Source organism: Eptatretus burgeri, chromosome 4 (assembly GCF_056783735.1).
Source record: "Eptatretus burgeri isolate ZD-2024b chromosome 4, Ebu_testis_v1, whole genome shotgun sequence".
Classification (NCBI taxonomy): domain Eukaryota; kingdom Metazoa; phylum Chordata; class Myxini; order Myxiniformes; family Myxinidae; genus Eptatretus; species Eptatretus burgeri.
In genome coordinates, this window is record NC_140964.1 from 91631792 (window position 1) to 91650087 (window position 18296).

Below are 18296 nucleotides of genomic sequence, written 5' to 3' on the forward strand. Positions count from 1 at the left end.
CCACCGTCTCTGGGGTTTATAATGCCGGCTAGCTCAGCACAGGCCTCGGGTCACGTGTCTTCAATCGCGATACCAACGTAATCCTGAACCTTACCAGTTGGGGAAATAGAACCCCGGTTACAGACTGGTTTTGTCAGAGCCGAGCGTTTTCTGCCAGTCTGCAACCATTTTGGTTTTATATGTCAATCGAACGGATCGTTCCTCGACGCGACACAAATGAATCCATAGCGGCAACTTCATACGAACCAACCAGATTTATTGGGGAACATCGGGAAACGCGACACAAGTAAAACATTCACGACAATGTTTTTATTGACAATCTTTATCCCGTTCTTAATTCGGGAACTACGGATTACAGGTTTCGAGGGGGTCTCTACCGAGATATGCCTTATACAACACGTGCAGACAAGACAGACAGCATGCATGCAGACAAGACAGAGTACTTGGTGATGTTTCATGGACGAGAGGACAGTGTCAAAAGCACGAATGTCGCTCGCAACAAGTGGAAGTCCACGGATTCGAGCCCCCAGCTCGAACACGCCGCGTGGCAAGATTGCGGCGCCGTACTCTTTCTTTTCTGCACAGCACGCGGTCTCTGCGCGCTCTGACCCCACGTAAGGTCGACAGCACAAGACCGCCAGATCAACGATGGGCCTCAGCCGATCTCTCCCAAGGTCCAGCACACAAATCCAGGCCTGGCCTGTTCACCAGACAAGGCCCAAATCGAGCTGCCGGGCTCTGGCAAGCGGATCGGCAAACGTGTCGAGCCGTGAGGTGAGCAAGGACCGTCAGAGGCTCTGTCGTTTCCTCTCTTGCCTTCCCACCTCGAAGCCCGACTTCTCAACTCCGTCCTCTGTTTCTTTCTCCGCAGAATCACCTTTTCTTTCCTTTTCCATGCTCGCCTCTCAAAGCCGGCTGCCGTTTTTCTCACTGCAGAATCACCTCCTCATAAGAGTCGATTGCCGACTCGACGTGCAGGCCGCCTCTCCCACTGCCCAAAAAGGCAGACTCGGCGCGCCCAGGCCCAGCGTCTCTCCCGGCAGATTCCACACTGTCCCTCCTTCGTTTGCTCGCTTCGAAACACGAGCACACCTCGAGAGCTACTGTTTCCACACACTGAACTCTGTCTCTCCACAGTTTCTCTTTCATCCGCTCCCTTCGAAACACGAGCACGCCTCGAGAGCGACCATTTCCCCAAAACTGAACCCTTTCTCTCTCACAGTTTCTCTTTCATTCGCTCGCTTCGAAACACGAGCACGCCTCCCTCAGCGAAGCCGACAAACTACTCCCCTTAGCTCCCCCTCCCTCTCCAGGCCACTCCCCTTCAGCTGACTGGACGGGGCCTATCGTCCAGAGAGGGGAGGAAGAGGAGGGAGCCCTCGTTCCACCACCACCGCACAAACAATAAAACAGCCTCTTCACTTCCCGACACATATGTAACGTCCATTTTACCAAACAACCTAGCTAAACATGCATTTAATGGGGGATCTGAGCTAATCCTATATTTAGTAGTCCAATAAGGGCCATTTCCGTAACTATATTAGAGCTTATTTCCTCTATTCTGTTTATTACAGGATACATTACACTACTGTATAAAAATTTAAAAATATATCCTCACTTATCGACCAATTCGCTTAACGACCTAGTCATAGGAACGGAACTCGGTTGTTAAATGAGGAATGCAGGTGTGTGTGTGTGTATATGTATATGTATATATATATGTATATGTATATATATATATATATATATATATATGTATATGTATATGTATATATATATATATATATATATATATATATATATATATATATATATATATGTATGTGTGTGTGTGTGTATATACTCGGTGAATGCACCCGGCGCTGCCCGGGTTCTTTTTGAATGAATTTAATCTTCTAAACATATGTCTGACGCGAGCACAGTATCAGTTCCCTCTTGGGCCATGGCAGTCATAGGCGAAGGGGGTTGGTGAGGGGAAACATACCCCCTCCCCCCCCCACCCGGCCGAGGGGCCTCGCCACCTTGCCTATAACCTTCCTGGGGCCCATCCTGACATTTTTTGTTTCAGTGGTTTCCTCCTATCTTTCACCTTTCAGGAGATTAGCGTGTGCAGACAAGCAAACAAAAACATATGTTAGATATATTGAATTGTTACAGCTGTAGAAATTCGCAATACACCATAAAGGGTCCTTAGATCAGTTATGACGCTAAGTTTATGTGCAGATAGGTCCCCACCGTTGTTTAAAGGATATTCTTTGTGTTCACCGGGCTGCGACCCTTTGAGATAGCCGTTTTTCTTTATCGTTATTTTGAGCCACCATTGCAACAAACCTCCACGCAAACAACAACCACCACCAACTACGCCACAACGCCCACCACGCTAACACCACCCCCACAACAATCACCACCATCTTAGCCACTACGCCCGCTTACGAACGCCATCCTCCGCGGACCACGGTAAGATGGTTTCCGCGTCGGAAACCGTCCGAGAAGGATTGGCAGAACAAAAGCTCTTGTGAAGCCTGTGGGGTTTTTCCCACCTGTTTTCCCCACGCTTGGTGTGAAGGAAAGGGGGAGGGCAGCTCGCCGCCGATTGTTGGATGCACGGCATGAGGCCGTCGGGGTGAGGGAACGCCCCTTTTCGGGAACCTTCTCGAAGGGAGGCGGAGCCGAAAACGGGGAGGAGTGAAGGGCGGAGCCCTGCGCTATATAAGGTGGACAGGACGCGGGGCTCGCTCTCTCTTGGTGGTCGAGGTCAAATCCTTTTTTTGTCTGGGTCGTCGACGTCATCCTCTCTGTCAGGGTCGTGCTGGATCTCTCTCTTTCTTTGTCGTCGAGATCGACTTCTCTCTCCCTCCCTCTCGTCTTGGCGTTGAGCGATCTGTCGGTGAAGGCGCGAGCCGGTGGCGAGTCCAGGCGACGCCTCGTAGACGTGGACGGGAGGCGCCGCAGGCGGTCTGTGGTGGACCTGCGCGTGCGGACGAGGAGAGTGCCGGAGAGGGTTCACCGGCCGCAGAAGGGAGGTTTTCTTTTCTTTGGGCTTTTGTATGTGTGTTTGTGGCACCAGTCCGTGAAGTAAACCTGTTTAAGTGCCTGTACATTTAATGCTATAGTCTGTCGCAATATCTTTCATTTCTTGCTGTACATATTGCATGACTGCCCTTGCTTGTTTGTGTTATATGTGTAATAAATGTGCTTGTGAAATGTTTCCTGTTCGTTGCATCCTTCCCCTCTTTTGAAAGTGCCATCTTGAATCGTGGAATGATTGGTAGTGGGTTTTAAACACCCGATAAATAATCTGAACCGTCGAGGTCGGCGATAACACCGCTCGGTTATCCCTATAGTACGGAACGAACCTCTTAAGCGGTTCGTGTCCTCAGCCGACCTGCGGCGTGGTGCAACCTCTCGGTAGGTTACCCGCGCGGGTATTTAGGTATATCGACATTCGGCGATTCACCCTATTTCGCGCGGGTAGAATGCGGACTGGGTTGTGGTGAGGTTAAACCCCCACCTGTGACTGGCTCCTGGCGGTAATTCCAGGAGGGTCACGACTGAATTGTCCGTCCGGTGGGCGACGCGGCTGCCATTAGAGGTACGTGGCCGATCGCATGCCAGGCGGGCCAGAATTCGTAACAGTATATAGACCTGGACCCTGGCATTCGAGGTTCCAAAATTTACGGTTTCCGCAAATTTGCGGTTGATAATTCACAATGTAACAAAGATTTTGTTTGAGTGAATTTTTTGGTTGTTTGTCTTTTATTAGGTCGTAAGAATGAAGAAAATTCATATCTTTCATGTCGCTAATCGTTATTAAGGAAATGACATATTTTTTGAAAAATAAAAAAATTGCATATTTACATCAGAAAATTGCAGAAAATGTCTTTGAACATAAATGAAACTATACAACAGCGTTGAAACATACAGGGATATGCTAATCAGAAGTAAAATATAGCATACTACATCTTCGATAAGACTGTTTATTGAAAACACACAGATTTTCTGCTCTTTCTTCGGTGAAGAGGCTGGGTTTCTCGGACCAAACCCCAGACGTAGTCGTCCATCATACGCTCATTATACTGGCCCTGGTAGCGCTTCTCAAATTCCATCACATCTTGGTGGAAGCGCTCACCATGCTCTTAGGAGTAGTCTCCCATATTGGATTTTAAAAAATCCAAATGGGAATGCATCGTGTGCAATTTCAGGGACATTCTGCAACCCATCTCCCTGTAGGACTTGAGAAGATTGTCGACCAGTTCGCAGTAGTTTTCTTCCTTGTTGTTACCCAAGAAGCCCTGAACAACCGCAACGAAGCTGTGCCAGGCGCGTTTCTCCGGTGCCAACAACTTTCCGGAGAAAGAAAGGACATTCCCCGGGTGCTTCATTAGCTTTTTAATTTGCGGCCCAACGAACACCCCTGCCTTTATTTTTGCCTCCGACAACTTCGGAAATACCGCTTCCAAATGCTTGAAGGCAGCGGACTCATGATCTAGTGCCTTCACAAATTGCTTTATGAGCCCCAGCTTGATGTGGAGGGGTGGCATCAAGATCTTCTCCTGCTCAACCAGCGGTTGCCACTTCACGTTCTTCTCGCCAATGACAAAGCCCGTTCTTGATGGCCAGTCCTTCGTTTCATAATGTCTCGCTGTAGCTCAGCTATCCCAGTAGCAGAGGAAACGGAGATGTTTTGTGAAGCCACCTTGCAAACCTGTCAAAAAGCCAATCATCTTAAAGTCTCCAATCACTTCCCAATCATGCTCTTCGTACTTCACCAGGCGCAGCAGGTGCTTCACATTTTCATAGCCTTCCTTTAGCTGAACAGAGTGGGCGATAGGGATGCTTGGGTACTTGTTACCATTGTGCAACAGCACCGCCTTCAAGCCTATAGTTGAGCTGTCCACGAACAGTCGCCAGTTGCTGGGATCATACAGGAATTCAATTTCTTCAAACAAGCCGTTGATGTCGTGACAATAACACACTTTCTCATCCAGTGTGAAATACTGAGAGAATATGTCATGACGTTGTCTCTGTTTTGTTACCCGACAGTTCTCGTCCAACAACTTCCACTGTTTCAACCTGGATGTCAATAATTCTGCTTTTGATTTGGTGAGTCCGAGGTCCCTGATAAGATCATTGAGCTCTGCTTGGTTAGGGAAATGCAGAATAGCCGGGGTATCATCTGCCACAAAGACATCGTCGTGGGCATCTTCTGTTTCGCTGCTGGAACTTGTGCAAACATCTTTCGCGATCACCGGAGGAGGGTTGGGAACTGGAATCTCCTCACAATGCATCACCGGACGAAGAGATGATGGCAGATTTGGGTAGTCGAACACATCCGTCTTCTTTCCCCTGCGGTGACACGTCACCACCACCATACAAAAGTAGCAGTTGTTTGAGTGATCTGTTGGTTCCCGCCAGATTCTTGGCATGCCAAACTTCAGTTTTCGTTTCTCCCCTCTGTACCACGACTCCAGAGTGGACTGACAGCTTCCGCAAACCACGTGTGGCGCCCAACTCTTGTCCTGGTCCCCTAATTGAACTCCAAAGTACGCCTTGTAAGCCGAACAGAAGAGGTTCCCTTCAATGATGGTGTACTTGACTGACTTGACATTCAAAAAGACTCCGCAGACATAGCAGAAGTTATCAGGATCATGCTTGCAAGAACCTCGAGCAGAAGCCATCATGAGACAATATCTTTTAATAAAAGAACAAATATAATAAGATGAGTTGAAGGGAAAGAACGGAAACAAAATGTAACATGTATCAAATGACTACTTGAATGAATCATATAAATCATACTTGAATAACCTACTTGTAAAAATCATATTTTTTTTCAAAATAATTTCAAAATATTTTCAAAATCACAAAACAATCAACAGTATGCTATGTTTTACTTCTGATTAGCATATCCCTGTACGTTTCAACGCTGTTGTATAGTTTCATTAATGTTCAAATACATATTTCTGCAACTTTCTCATGTAAATACTGTATACAATTTTTTATTTTTCAAAAAAAAATCGGTGTCATTTCCTTAATAATGATTAGCGACATAAAATATATGCTTTTTCTTCATTCTTACGACCTGATAAAAGATAAACAACCAAAAAATTCACTCAAACAAACTTTTTTTTTTTGTTACATAATGTAATTTGTGACATGCTCCTACGTGAGTGGGAAATTGCCCCGCGTATTCGCGGTTTTTTGTGGAGTTATATATTTATTATTGTTTTTTTTTTTTTCCGTGAGCATAACGCATTTCTAAAACATATCTTCCATGAGCTACACACAAAGCAGCTGAATGTACATACAGTACAATACTGTATGTACCCAAAAACATATCTTCCACGAGCCGTGACCTGCTTCTTGTATGTGTTTTGTAGCTTTGCGGGATAAACATAGTTTCACGGACACGTCCCACCATGTGCACTTTATACATACAGTACTGCATTGTAGCTACGTGGCATAAAGATCGTTTTGCGGGATGTCTTACGAGTGTAATACGTCATTCCCCGCGACGCCATCCCCCGTGAGTTACTTTCAGAATGAAACACTAACAGCATCTATTGATGTATCCAGTAATTACCGGGTCACCACATATGTTCATTACACAAGAGAAACATTCAGTGCATCTTGGTGTAAATCACCATCTTGCTATAAACAGCATCATCTGAGCTGTTACATTTTAAAAACGCTTAGCATAATCTGCCTGCAGACAGGAAAGACATCATGTCCTGTGAGTTAAAAAATGGAAACGTTCAGCATATCTATTCGTGTAATTAGCAGCTTGATACATACGGACTTGTTACACAATGGCATCACTCACCACATCTATTATCAGCTGCCGAATACAGCTTTACCCAGAAAAAATCCAACACAAACGATGCGCACACTACTCACCGCGTCCTGGATCGCATCATTCTCGTCCTGTTGCTCTGACCTGTATATTGCCTCTCGCTCCGTTCATTCTTCTAAAATGGCTCCCAAGGATCGAGGATAACACTCTGAAGGGTATTCCTCGAAGTGGACCACTGATATAGGAGAAGGCGAAGCTCCTGCATGACCATCTATCTGGCGCGGGTACAAGCGGCACCTCCAGTCCGTTTACAGCAAGCAGGGGTTGGTTCCACCATTTCAAAGCACGATATAATTTGCACAACTTCAAGCTCGTAGGGGAATTAGCTTCCACAGACCACGACATGGCCAAGGCATTCCTTGCAGAACTCGCGAGCCTCATCAAGGAGAATGGGTACCTTCCAGAGCAGGTCTGATGAGACCGGCTTTTTTGGAAAAAGATGCTTACCAGAACGTTCATCTCGCAGCGCAAGAGCAAAGCAGCCGGCTTCAAGGCTGGCAAAGGACTGCGTTTCCTTTCTCCTCTGTGCAAACGCCGAAGGGGACTTCATGGTAAACCGCATGATGCTCTACCACTTCCTGAACCCACGTGCGCTGAAGAACAAAAACAAGCAGGCGCTGCCCGTTTACTGGAGAGCGAACAGGAAGGCGTGAGTGACGTCTGAACTTTTTATGGACTGGTTCCATAATTATTTCGTTCCTCAGATCAAGAGGTACCTGACAGTAAAGCTGCAGGTGGGGTCGAGAGGTACCTCATCCAGTCGCTCGACCAGGAGGTTATGTCAACTTTCAAGACTTATTACACCCAGCGCACCTCATCCTCATCATTTTGCAAAGTTACGTGTGCTGTGTTTGTTTAATAAAAAATTTAAATGGTACATAATGATGATGATGTTTTTCTTCGTTTCAGGGTATGGTATGATATGGTCAAGGGACTTCAAAATGCATTCTTCAATAAATTGGAAACGGTACCTGGTGTTGTCATTTTTTCATTTGAAAACATATTTAATGAAACTGCAATCATGCATTCGTGGTCGAAAACATTTTAATCTTAAAAACTCTCCCCTTTGAACCAGGAACCACCATGAACCAATAACACTGTCCCCATTGTACCAATTTGCCGACTTTGGTGGTATCGCCATTTGCGGCCTTTTTCATGAACCAGGAACTGCCACGAACTGATAACATTTACCCCATTGTCTTCATTGTAACAATGACAAAACGCTTGTGGATTTTACCCCGACACTCGTGAATTTTCGTCTATTTCCACAGCATTTTCCTGCCTTTTCGTGAGATTTTCCCCAACATTCACGGATTTTTTGCGGGTTGGGAAATCCCTGGAACCAATCTTCCATTTCCCATTGAAACAATGCCCACACATTTGTGATTTCAACATGCGTGGGGTTTTCCCGGAACGTATCCCCCTCGAATGTCGAGGTCCTGGAAAATGCCACCATGACACAGAAAGCATGCCATCTATCAGGGAGAAAGGTCAGGGCAGGTTGCCCTACCCACGGACTAGGACACCAGCCAATGGCAACACAGCTGGGTGGGGCTAGTGGCGTCACAGCTGCGGGTTATGACAGAAGATACAAAGGCGGGGTGTGAGCCGCTGCAGGTAGAAGATGCACGGAGACCTCACTGGCGAGCCTGCACGCAATCTTGAGGGATTTTCTACACAGCACGCTTTGCACTGAAGCATCCTGACCCCCCCCCCCGCCCCTCCCCCACACCTCATGATAAGCCCACCTTCCCCTTGTGCACACTATCCCTATTGTGCACAACCAAAGAATCCCATCCTTATTGTGGAGGATGGTAGTGTCAGCACATGTTATGGTGATGTTTCTCATCAGCAGGGACTGGGGCACTTGTCAGGATAGAACGGAAAATGGATGAAGCAAAATACAGAAAAACCAGAGAGCAAAACCTGCTGCCCTCTGCAAGAAAGCTGAAATTGGGATGGAAGTTCACCTTTCAGCATCACAACGACCTGAGTTACACAGCCAAAGCGACACTGGAGTGTCGAAGGAAGAAAAAGATAAATGTCCTTGAGTGGCCCAGTCAGATGCCTGATCTAAATCCAATCTAAAAATCGGTGGCATGACTTGAAGATTGCCGTCTCTCAACGCTCCCCTTTATTGAGCTTTAATTGAGCTTTAACTTGATTGAGCTTTAACAGTTTTATGCAGAAGAATGGCCAAATGTTGCCAAATCAAGGTGTGCAAAGTTGTTGGAGACCTATCTCAACAGACTCACAGCTGTAATTGCTGTCAATGGTGCTTGCACCAAGTATTAACTCAGGGGGTGGACATGTATCCATCCATGTTATTCTAGTTTTGTATTTTTAATTAATTTTCTGAAATTTGTAGAATTTGTTTTTCACTTGGATGTTATGGGTTGCGATGTGGAAAAAGTCTGATTTAATTCCAGCCTATAAGGCAACAAAAGGTGAGAATCTTGAAAGGGGGTGAAGACTTTTGTATGTGTGTGTGCATGTGTGCATGTGTGTGTGTGTGTGTGTGTGTGCGTGTGCGTGCGTGCGAAAATAACGCAAGTACGTGCCAAGGGCGCTATTCCCCGATAAGATCACATGTTCTTAGGTAGACTGTTATCAGACGGAGGACCCTGGGTCACGTGGTCAAGTTATTGGCATTCGCGGTCGATTAGCAACCCGCCGCAACACAGTTATTTGTGTACGGTTCCTGGTGAGTCCGGAGAGGAACCCGAGACAGCTCTCCCTCGTGGTTCCTCCACAACACCGGGTCTGCCACAATAAATGTATGTATGTATATATATATATATATATATATATATATATATATCACACACACACACACACACACACACACACACACACACACACACACACACACACACACACACACACACACACACACACACACACACACACACACACACACACACACACACAGTAATACATGACATTAGTGTCTCATGTATCGTGAAAGTTATCCTGTCTCATCACTCAAATGAATTAATTTGTGAACGAGCTTGATACTTGTCACACACAGACCTTCATAAAGGGTACAGATAAGAAAAATATGCCTCTTGGTAACAACTGTGCCTAAGGCTGCCTGGTAACGCTGTATTAAATTTTCTCTCCATACGAACACACACCATACACACATACACATCATTACAGGACCAGGCGAGGACAACCAGTCGGAAATGTGCAAAACTAAAGCTCATTTCCAACAGCTTTTGCATAGTCTTTAAAAATGTCATCACTGTTTATTGAGGTTGCAGCTCCTTATCTGATAAAACTATTTATGCAGGGACATTGATTTGCTGTTTCCTGGTTATACTCACATGCAGAGAGCACAACCTGTCCGCTGGAGCCACTGGATTCTCGGGTAAGATGTGCAGTGGCAATCTGTTCACTTCCTTGTCCCATTGGTGGGCTGGACTGAGCCCTGTTAAATTCGAGTAATTATCATTTTGCATCATTACAAAAGGAAAATTACATGATGCATGATATATATATATATATATATGTGTGTAAGTAGAGGATAAATGGGGCTTCTAAGGCATCTGTGCAAATGAATGGGGAAAAGAGGGAAAACTCTCAATCAACCCCAGAAAAACCCAAAACAGGAGACCGATTCCTCCCCCTCCCATACAAATGAATAGGGGAAACTCTGACTCGAGGCCCATCAGGTCAAAACGGGAGAATGATTTTCTCCCTCTCCCATACAAGCTCATGTTAAATTGTGACTGATTCCCTTCCCTCCCATACAAGCTAATGTTGAATTGAGACCAATTTCCCCCCCTCTGTCTCTCTGACTCGAGGCCCAAGAGGAGACCGATCTCTGCCCCATTGAGCACATGTTAAACTGAGACTTATTGATTTCCTTTTATATTTTCATTCCACTCAAAGAGTGATCCAATGAATATTTGTTCATGTTCTATTCGAGGTAATAAATAATTTTTTCTATTACATTCATCACCATCAAGTGTATTCACTTTATCTATTCAAGCACCAAACCTTTGGTTTCGTAAAATGGGGAAATGTTTTCAGAACACTCATGCTGCGAAAATGAGTCAGGCTGCCTCAAGTCATTTCTTGTGTGGAACACGCCCTGGAAAACAATTGTTGGGAAATCTCCCATGGCGTCATGACTCACGGTTTATTTAAACCAACTCGTGTGCCAAGTGCATTGCATTCACAGAATGGATTACAGTATACAGATTCTTACAACAACCTTACGGATCAATCATTTTCAACAGATGAGAGGTGAGATTCTCAACCCAATTTATTATTTATTATTTTAAACAGAATTAAATCGCTGCACGACCAATAATTGATTATTGTATGTGTTTTTCTCACAGGTTATCTCCAATAAGGGTTTCGTTCATTACAAATGTGGAGAACGAATTATCTGATTTACATAACGAATGGATACAAACGAATGACTTTCTTGAAGAGATTCATAATTTCAGGAATGATGTGATCGGTATTGTTGCCGACTGGAAACAAGTTCTCTCATTGCCATTGATACCGAATTCAAGGTGAGAAACATATACGTGCATGTGTATATTTGTGTGTGTTTGTCTGTCTCTGTCTGTCTGTCGCTCTCTATCTGCTTGTCTCTGTCTGTCTGTCTCTCGGTTTGTCTCTCTTTCTCTATCTGTCTGTCTATATGTCTCTCTGTCCATTTGTCTCTGTTTGTCTCTCTATATCTATCTGTCTGTCTATATGTCTCTGTCTGTCTGTTTGTCTCTGTCTATCTGTCTTTCTCTCTCTGCTTGTCTCTTTCTGCCTCTCTGTTTTGATATCTCTCTTGAGTTTTGGCTCATTATTATTATTATTATTATTATTATTATTATTATTATTATTATTATTATTATTTTTTTCAGTTTAAACACCCGTCTGGTTGAACCCAACACACAAGTTAATCGTCTGGAGGAATCTGGCATGAAACTCAAGACATCTGAAGCAGACTGCTTGGAAATATCATCTATTTTTACAACTGAATGTTCAATATTTTTAATGTTGATAAATTATATTTGCTTACATTTTAATTATTTAATTCTTAATTACAAGAAATGAATAAAGGAGATGTGGGGGCGGGGGGGTAGGTGCGCTCCCCCAATGACCCATCACCCCCCTCATCCCACCCCCTCCCTTCCCCGTGTGTGTGTGTGGGGAAGGGTGGGGGGTGGGATGAGGGGGGTGGTGGGTCAAAGGTGGGGAGCGCGGGGGGGGGGATCAGAAGGGTGGGCGGGGCTTGTGTGGGCGGGGCCTGTGTGGGCAGGGCTTGTGTGGGTGGGACCTTATGGTTGGGGCCTGTGTGGGTGGGACCTTGTGGGCGGGGCCTGTGTGGGCGGGACCTTGTGGGTGGGGCTTGTGTGGGCTGGGTTTGTGTGGGCAGGGCTTGTGTGGGTGGGGTTTATGTGTGTGGATGTGTGGATGGGTGTATGTGCAGGTGGAGCTTGTGTGGATGGGTGGAGCAATTTTTTTAATTTGATAAACATGTTGTGTGTGGAACTAATTAACTAATCACTAATTATGTGAATATGATGAATGTGGTTTTTGTGGATGGAGCTTGTGTGGGGTGGAACTTTTGTGGTGGGGTTTGTTTATAATAGGGTTATACAAAAATAGGGTTTACATATTCTAATTTTGTAAATACTTCTGATGGTTTGGTATTCGTTGAGGTGTGAATCGTATCATTATACTTATCTACAATATCCTGAATAAAAGATGAGCATTGTTGAGAACCGAGGTGAGTGAATTTTTTAGTCTCTTTTAAAGTGTGATTGAAGCGTTCAATAACAACCGCTTTTCCTTCATTAAAGGTACTGTATAATGTAATGCTGTTATTTTTTAGAAAATTCATAAACGTCTTGTTCTGGAACTCTCTACCCTCATCAGTCCACAATTTTTGGGGTCTTCTCTTAGTTTTATTAAATATCTGTTGAAAGGCTAACATAAGAGTATTACCTGTTTTGTTTTTTAAAGGGACAACCCACACATATCTACTCCTCAAATCGATAACGGTTAAAGCATACTTGTACCCCTTATCATTATTGAGTTCAATCAAATCAGCGGACCAGATATAATCAACTTCCTTGGAATAAACCTTCCTTCTATGAAACTTTGTGAATATTGGTTTATGTCATTCATCAGCTAATTGTTCTTCAGTCTTAATGACATCATTGGAGCCTATAAGTTTTTTGAATTTCCAAGCCCAAGTTTCAATTTAGCACTGATCATCTTCTTCACCATGAACCTATCAACTTTTTCTCTCAAGGTTGGATTTTGTATCGGAGACAAATTATACAACATTTCTCTATCGGCTTTGTGTTTATCTTCCAAAGTTGTGGTATTCCCATAATCAATATCGTGCCTCATGCACACTTCATCAACCCTATTGATGGGTTTACTCCATGGTTTAGGACTGTCTGCCTCATCTTAACTTTTTCTCCAAGTTTGTGCCTGGACCACAGAAAGAATACCCTGGGAGATGTAATTACCCTGGTATTCCTGAAGTTGTAAATTTACTTCCTGATAAAAACTTTTGTATATCTCCTCCATGTTTGTGTTTGAAGATAAATTTAGTCTTTTTCGAGCCACACACCAAACATGTACCTTTTTGTATAACCCTATTATTTTTACTTTTAATATATGAAATATTTTTAGTATTAGTTTTCTTTTTACATTTGAGACAATAACTCATTTATTTTTGAGAAAAATTCCCTCAGAGTGCAAAAACCTTTTTTGTTTCCAACATGCACATTTGAATCTTAATTTTTAAAACATCAAGAATCCTCAGAAATGTCTTCACTCTCTCCTCCATTTATTTAAGAAAAAAAATGAAAAACTTTAATTAAATTCAATCACACCAACATCATCAATAATATATTCTTTATCTCCACTTTCTCGTTTATATCTTCTCCCTGAAAACAATGTTAAATAGTCTTGACGAAAATATTTCTAATAGACCTGTCAATTCTTTGTTTTCCTCCTCGGTGCGTTGAGATTTTTTTTTTTTTGTAATACCCCCAATCTTTTTCTAATCTCACTGGTTTCCATATTTTTATATTTATTTATTCTCTCTTTCCTCCCTCTCCTTCTCCTCCCTCTCTCTTCTCCCTCTCCTCCTTCTCTCTTCTCCTTTTCCTCCTTTGTCTCAGTTTCTTCAACTCCTTCCTCGTCCCTTCCTATCCTTGAATCACTTACACCCCATAGAATATCTACTATATAAATGGCAGTCCTGTCTGTGTCTGTGTCTGTGTCTGTGTCTGTGTCTGTGTCTGTGTCTGTGTCTGTGTCTGTGTCTGTGTCTGTGTATGTCTGTCTGTCTGTTTGTAACCAATAAGCTCCTAGACCAGTGAACCGATCTTGATGAAACTTTACACACATATAGACCTAGCATTCAGCTCCAGGATGCGCTTCGTGGCTTTCCAGAAAAATTAAAAAAAATTATATTAAAAAAAAATAATATATATAAAAAAAAATTCCCATTAAAAAAAAGCCTTTCGAATGGTGAGCCGGCGTATTAATCGTAACAAAAGGATTTATGGTTAAAAATGCTCGGGTTTTTTGAAATACAAAATGTTCGTATTCGTTGACTTTTTAAACATACACATTCTTCTCCTGTTATTTGAATTCTTGAACTGCACGCGCATGGCAGCAGCTAACTGCTGATAGATCTGCACATGAAAGAGCCAGGCAAGCGGAGTCAGCTGCAGAGACAGACAGACAGACAGACAGACAGACAGACAGACAGACAGACAGACAGACACAGTCAGTCGTCTAACTGCAAATAGAGCGTCACTCCGACGGGCGAGAGAAGCACAAAACTCACGTTCCAGCTTTCTAGGTCTGGGTTTTGGCAGGACATCAAGGACAATTTCCACTGCTGCTAGAAACATTGAGTGGCTCAAGGCTGCCTTCAACTATGACCTCTCTGAGGATTACGGCAGCATAAAGCCTTCCTTCCATAAATCTGAGGAATAAAAGAAGCCTTCCTAATTTTCTCCATACAACGAATGCCTCAGTCTAACTAGCGTGAGGAAAATAGGGCAAATTTCCCGGGTATTACCAGGTACTTCAGCTAGTCATACATATATTCATCAGGATTTCTTGTTATTCCTGTATCCAAAATAATTTTTTTTACAACAGGAAACCAATAAGATTTCTTCTGAATTTCCAAAGGAGCCTTGTGTTTTCTTAACTTTATAATTTTTTCATTATTTAACATTTTAATTAAATCCAAATTTATTGGTTCATTAACATCAGTATAAAACCAATCTTTTATTGAAATACCTCATTCTTATGTTGTAGAACATATTTATTAAAACACCGAATAGCCTTTTCTTGAAGGTATGCTTGGACACAGAAATGATAATTTTCTTGAAGCATTCTTGCTGTCATTTATGTATTCGAAATATATGACAGATTAATATTATGACACGAAACACCCCCCCCCCCACCCATCTTCCCATAGTTAAATCATTTTGTATTTCCTTACTTATTATGTATAATTCTGTTTTTTATGTTTTCATGATATAAACGAGGGCAAAACCATTATTAAATTTACCCTTATTAAATTATTTTATTTGTTGTTTACTAATCGTGCTTCCACAAAACTCATTCTCAGCACCGAGTGGATAATATTCTTCCTTACGAGACTGATTTAATTGTTCCAGGTATTCTAGGTTAATTTTAAATGACCATTATACCCTAAGTCATTCATATCACACCCCCATTGTTCTATTCTCGTACAAACGATACGCCCTTCTTTCTAAAAATGTATATGAATTGGAACTGTGAATTTTGCATGACATGGAGATAAAATCAACACTTCTGTATCTTTGGAATACACAGCTGTTTTATTTAAGGATATATATATATATATATATATATATATATATATATATATATATATATATATATATATATATATATATTGTGATAAATCACTTAATCTCACCAAGTCATTCGTGTCAGTTGGGCTTGGATAATTTATTAATTTATAAGCATTTTTCATATTAATATTTTTTGTTATACTATATTTCTGTCGTTCAGCCTGTGCCTTTGTGTAATAATTTGAGAAATCGATATTCAGTTCTTGGGATACAGAAAAGATAGAACCATCTTTGCCAACATAAGTCATTTATATTATATTAAAAATAATGTCATTAAGAAATTATTTTTGTTGAGTTGAAATAACACAAATAGACATAATTGACCACAACACTTGGAATTTAATTCTTGTACTTGAAATGTTTGATAAACACCATTCTGTAAGAATTTTATAACTTCAACAGGTGGTGGAAGACCAAAACTATCAAAACCAGGCACAACAAATCCCGCCCATTTCAGGCATAAAGTTATTTTGGGGATCAAATTTATATTTGATACATCCTTAACCTGAGTATTGATTATGAGAAATATTTTAGTCTTAGTTAAGCTTAGTTTGAAGTAAATCAGATCATTTTTGACGGTTCTGAGCGAAAAACGATTTTGATCTTTTCGTGACCTTGACCTTGACCTTTGATCCAATTGGACCCAAAATTTAATGGGGTCGTCCAAGGTTCATTGCCCACCTGTGGATTAAATTTGATAGTGTTTGCTAAAGCTGTTTTGCCGTAAAGTTGCTAACAGACAGCCAGACAAACATACCGGACGATTACAATATCCCGCTCCCTCCCTCTGGGGCGCAGGATAATAATATTTGTCTTGACTATTAAAAATACAAACCCAATGAGAACCGTTCCCATTATTATCTTCCAAGTTCATAATAATATTCTTTGTATGTTTAGACACATTTGTTAATTCATCTCTCATACAAATAACCACATTATGAATTTTTAATTTCTTACAATATTTGACAAGTTATAAATTTGATGTTGTATTCTTTCCAAATTCTTTAAACCACTCATCAATGCTCATTTATTTATTAGAAAGATATAATCAATTACCCCTTTTAGGTAATTTTACACCTGCTTGTGCGACAGAAGAAAGCATATCTCCAACTAACAATCTCACTTTCACAGGCAGACTTTCAAGTTTTTTAGCAAAATCTACAACTACACCACTTCTACTAATTTGTTTCTCCAACTCTTTGTTACGTCTTTCCAATTCTTTTGAGCCCGGAGTTGAGCCTTCCTTTCGTTGGAAGCTTTCACAGCTGCTGAAATGCCACCTGTCAATGCTCCAGCCGCACTTAAACCAGCAAATCAAGGAATTAGAAATGGGAGAATTCCGCCACTCATCTCTCTTATTGAATATTTTTTCAACATTGGTTTTGACATTTTAATTTTAAGTGAGCCAGTATCGTTCAAGATTTTCACCTGTTCTCTTGTGAGCAAAACATCAATTCTTACTGCTCCTTTTCTCTGAATTGTATTAACGTTAATCATACAAGGCTTTTGATTTTGAACACATGATGATTGTTTATGAAGATTGATTTGATTAACATATACCCCAGTTAGTACTTTACCACTCATTTATTTAACAAAAAAAATTACGTGAGACTAATCATAACACCATTATCTGTATTAATCTGTAATTCTGTTTCTTCCAAAAGCAAACAATATGTATCAACTTCTTCACTCTCTCCTCTTTCAATGTATAGGGAAGCATCCACTCGATTAGACTTTATAGTTTCCTTTTGAGCACTCGAAAGAAGAACACTTCAAGAATAAGGGTGATGTGCAGAGCTGTGGAAATTACAGAGGGATAAAGTTGTTAAGCCACACCATGAAGTTGTGGGAAAGAGTCGTGGAAGCTCCGTTTAGAGGAGAGGTGATGATCTGTGAGCAGCAATATGGGTTTATGCCAGGAAAGAGCACCACTGATGCGATGTTTGCTTTGAGAATGTTGATGGAGAAGTATAGGGAAGGCCAGAAAGAGTTATATTGTGTGTTTGTGGATTTAGAGAAAGCTTATGATAGGGTGCCAAGAGAGGAGTTGTGGTATTGTATGAGAAAGTCGGGAGTGGTGGAGAAGTATGTGAGGATCGTGCAGGATATGTATGAGGACAGTGTGACAGCGGTGAGGTGTGCGGTAGGAATGACGGACTGGTTTAAGGTTAAAGTGGGATTGCACCAAGGATCGACTCTGAGCCCTTTCCTGTTTGCAATGGTGATGGACAGGTTGACGGACGAGATCAGACTGGAGTCTCCATGGATTATGATGTTCGCGGATGACATCATGATCTGTAGGGAGAGTAGGGAGCAGGCTGAAGCGAGCCTCGAGACGTGGAGGTACGCACTGGAGAGAAGGGGAATGATAGTCAGTCGGAGTAAGACGGAGTACATGTGCATAAATGAGAGGGAGGGTGTGGTATGGTGCCGTTGCAAGGAGTTGAGGTGGGGAAGGTGGATTGGTTTAAATACTTGGGATCAACTGTCCAAAGTAACGGAGAGTGTGGGAGAGAAGTGAAAAAGAGAGTGCAGGCAGGATGGAGTGGGTG

General features: G+C 42.3%; 1 protein-coding gene and 1 long non-coding RNA gene across 5 annotated transcripts in view; both read left to right on the forward strand.

Annotated features, from left to right (window-relative positions):
- Positions 1-18296, forward strand: part of ASL (argininosuccinate lyase) — a 208324-nt gene that overhangs the window by 125803 nt on the left and 64225 nt on the right. For all 4 annotated transcript variants that reach the window (XM_085879323.1, XM_085879325.1, XM_085879324.1 and 1 more), the window contains one exon: positions 10146-10223. In XM_085879323.1, coding sequence (XP_085735449.1) covers positions 10146-10223 — 78 coding nt within the window. The remainder of the gene's footprint in view (positions 1-10145; positions 10224-18296) is intronic.
- Positions 10230-11923, forward strand: LOC147028672 (uncharacterized). Its single transcript, XR_015057658.1, has 3 exons — positions 10230-11104; positions 11200-11379; positions 11728-11923. It is a non-coding gene; the product is annotated as an uncharacterized LOC147028672 (long non-coding RNA).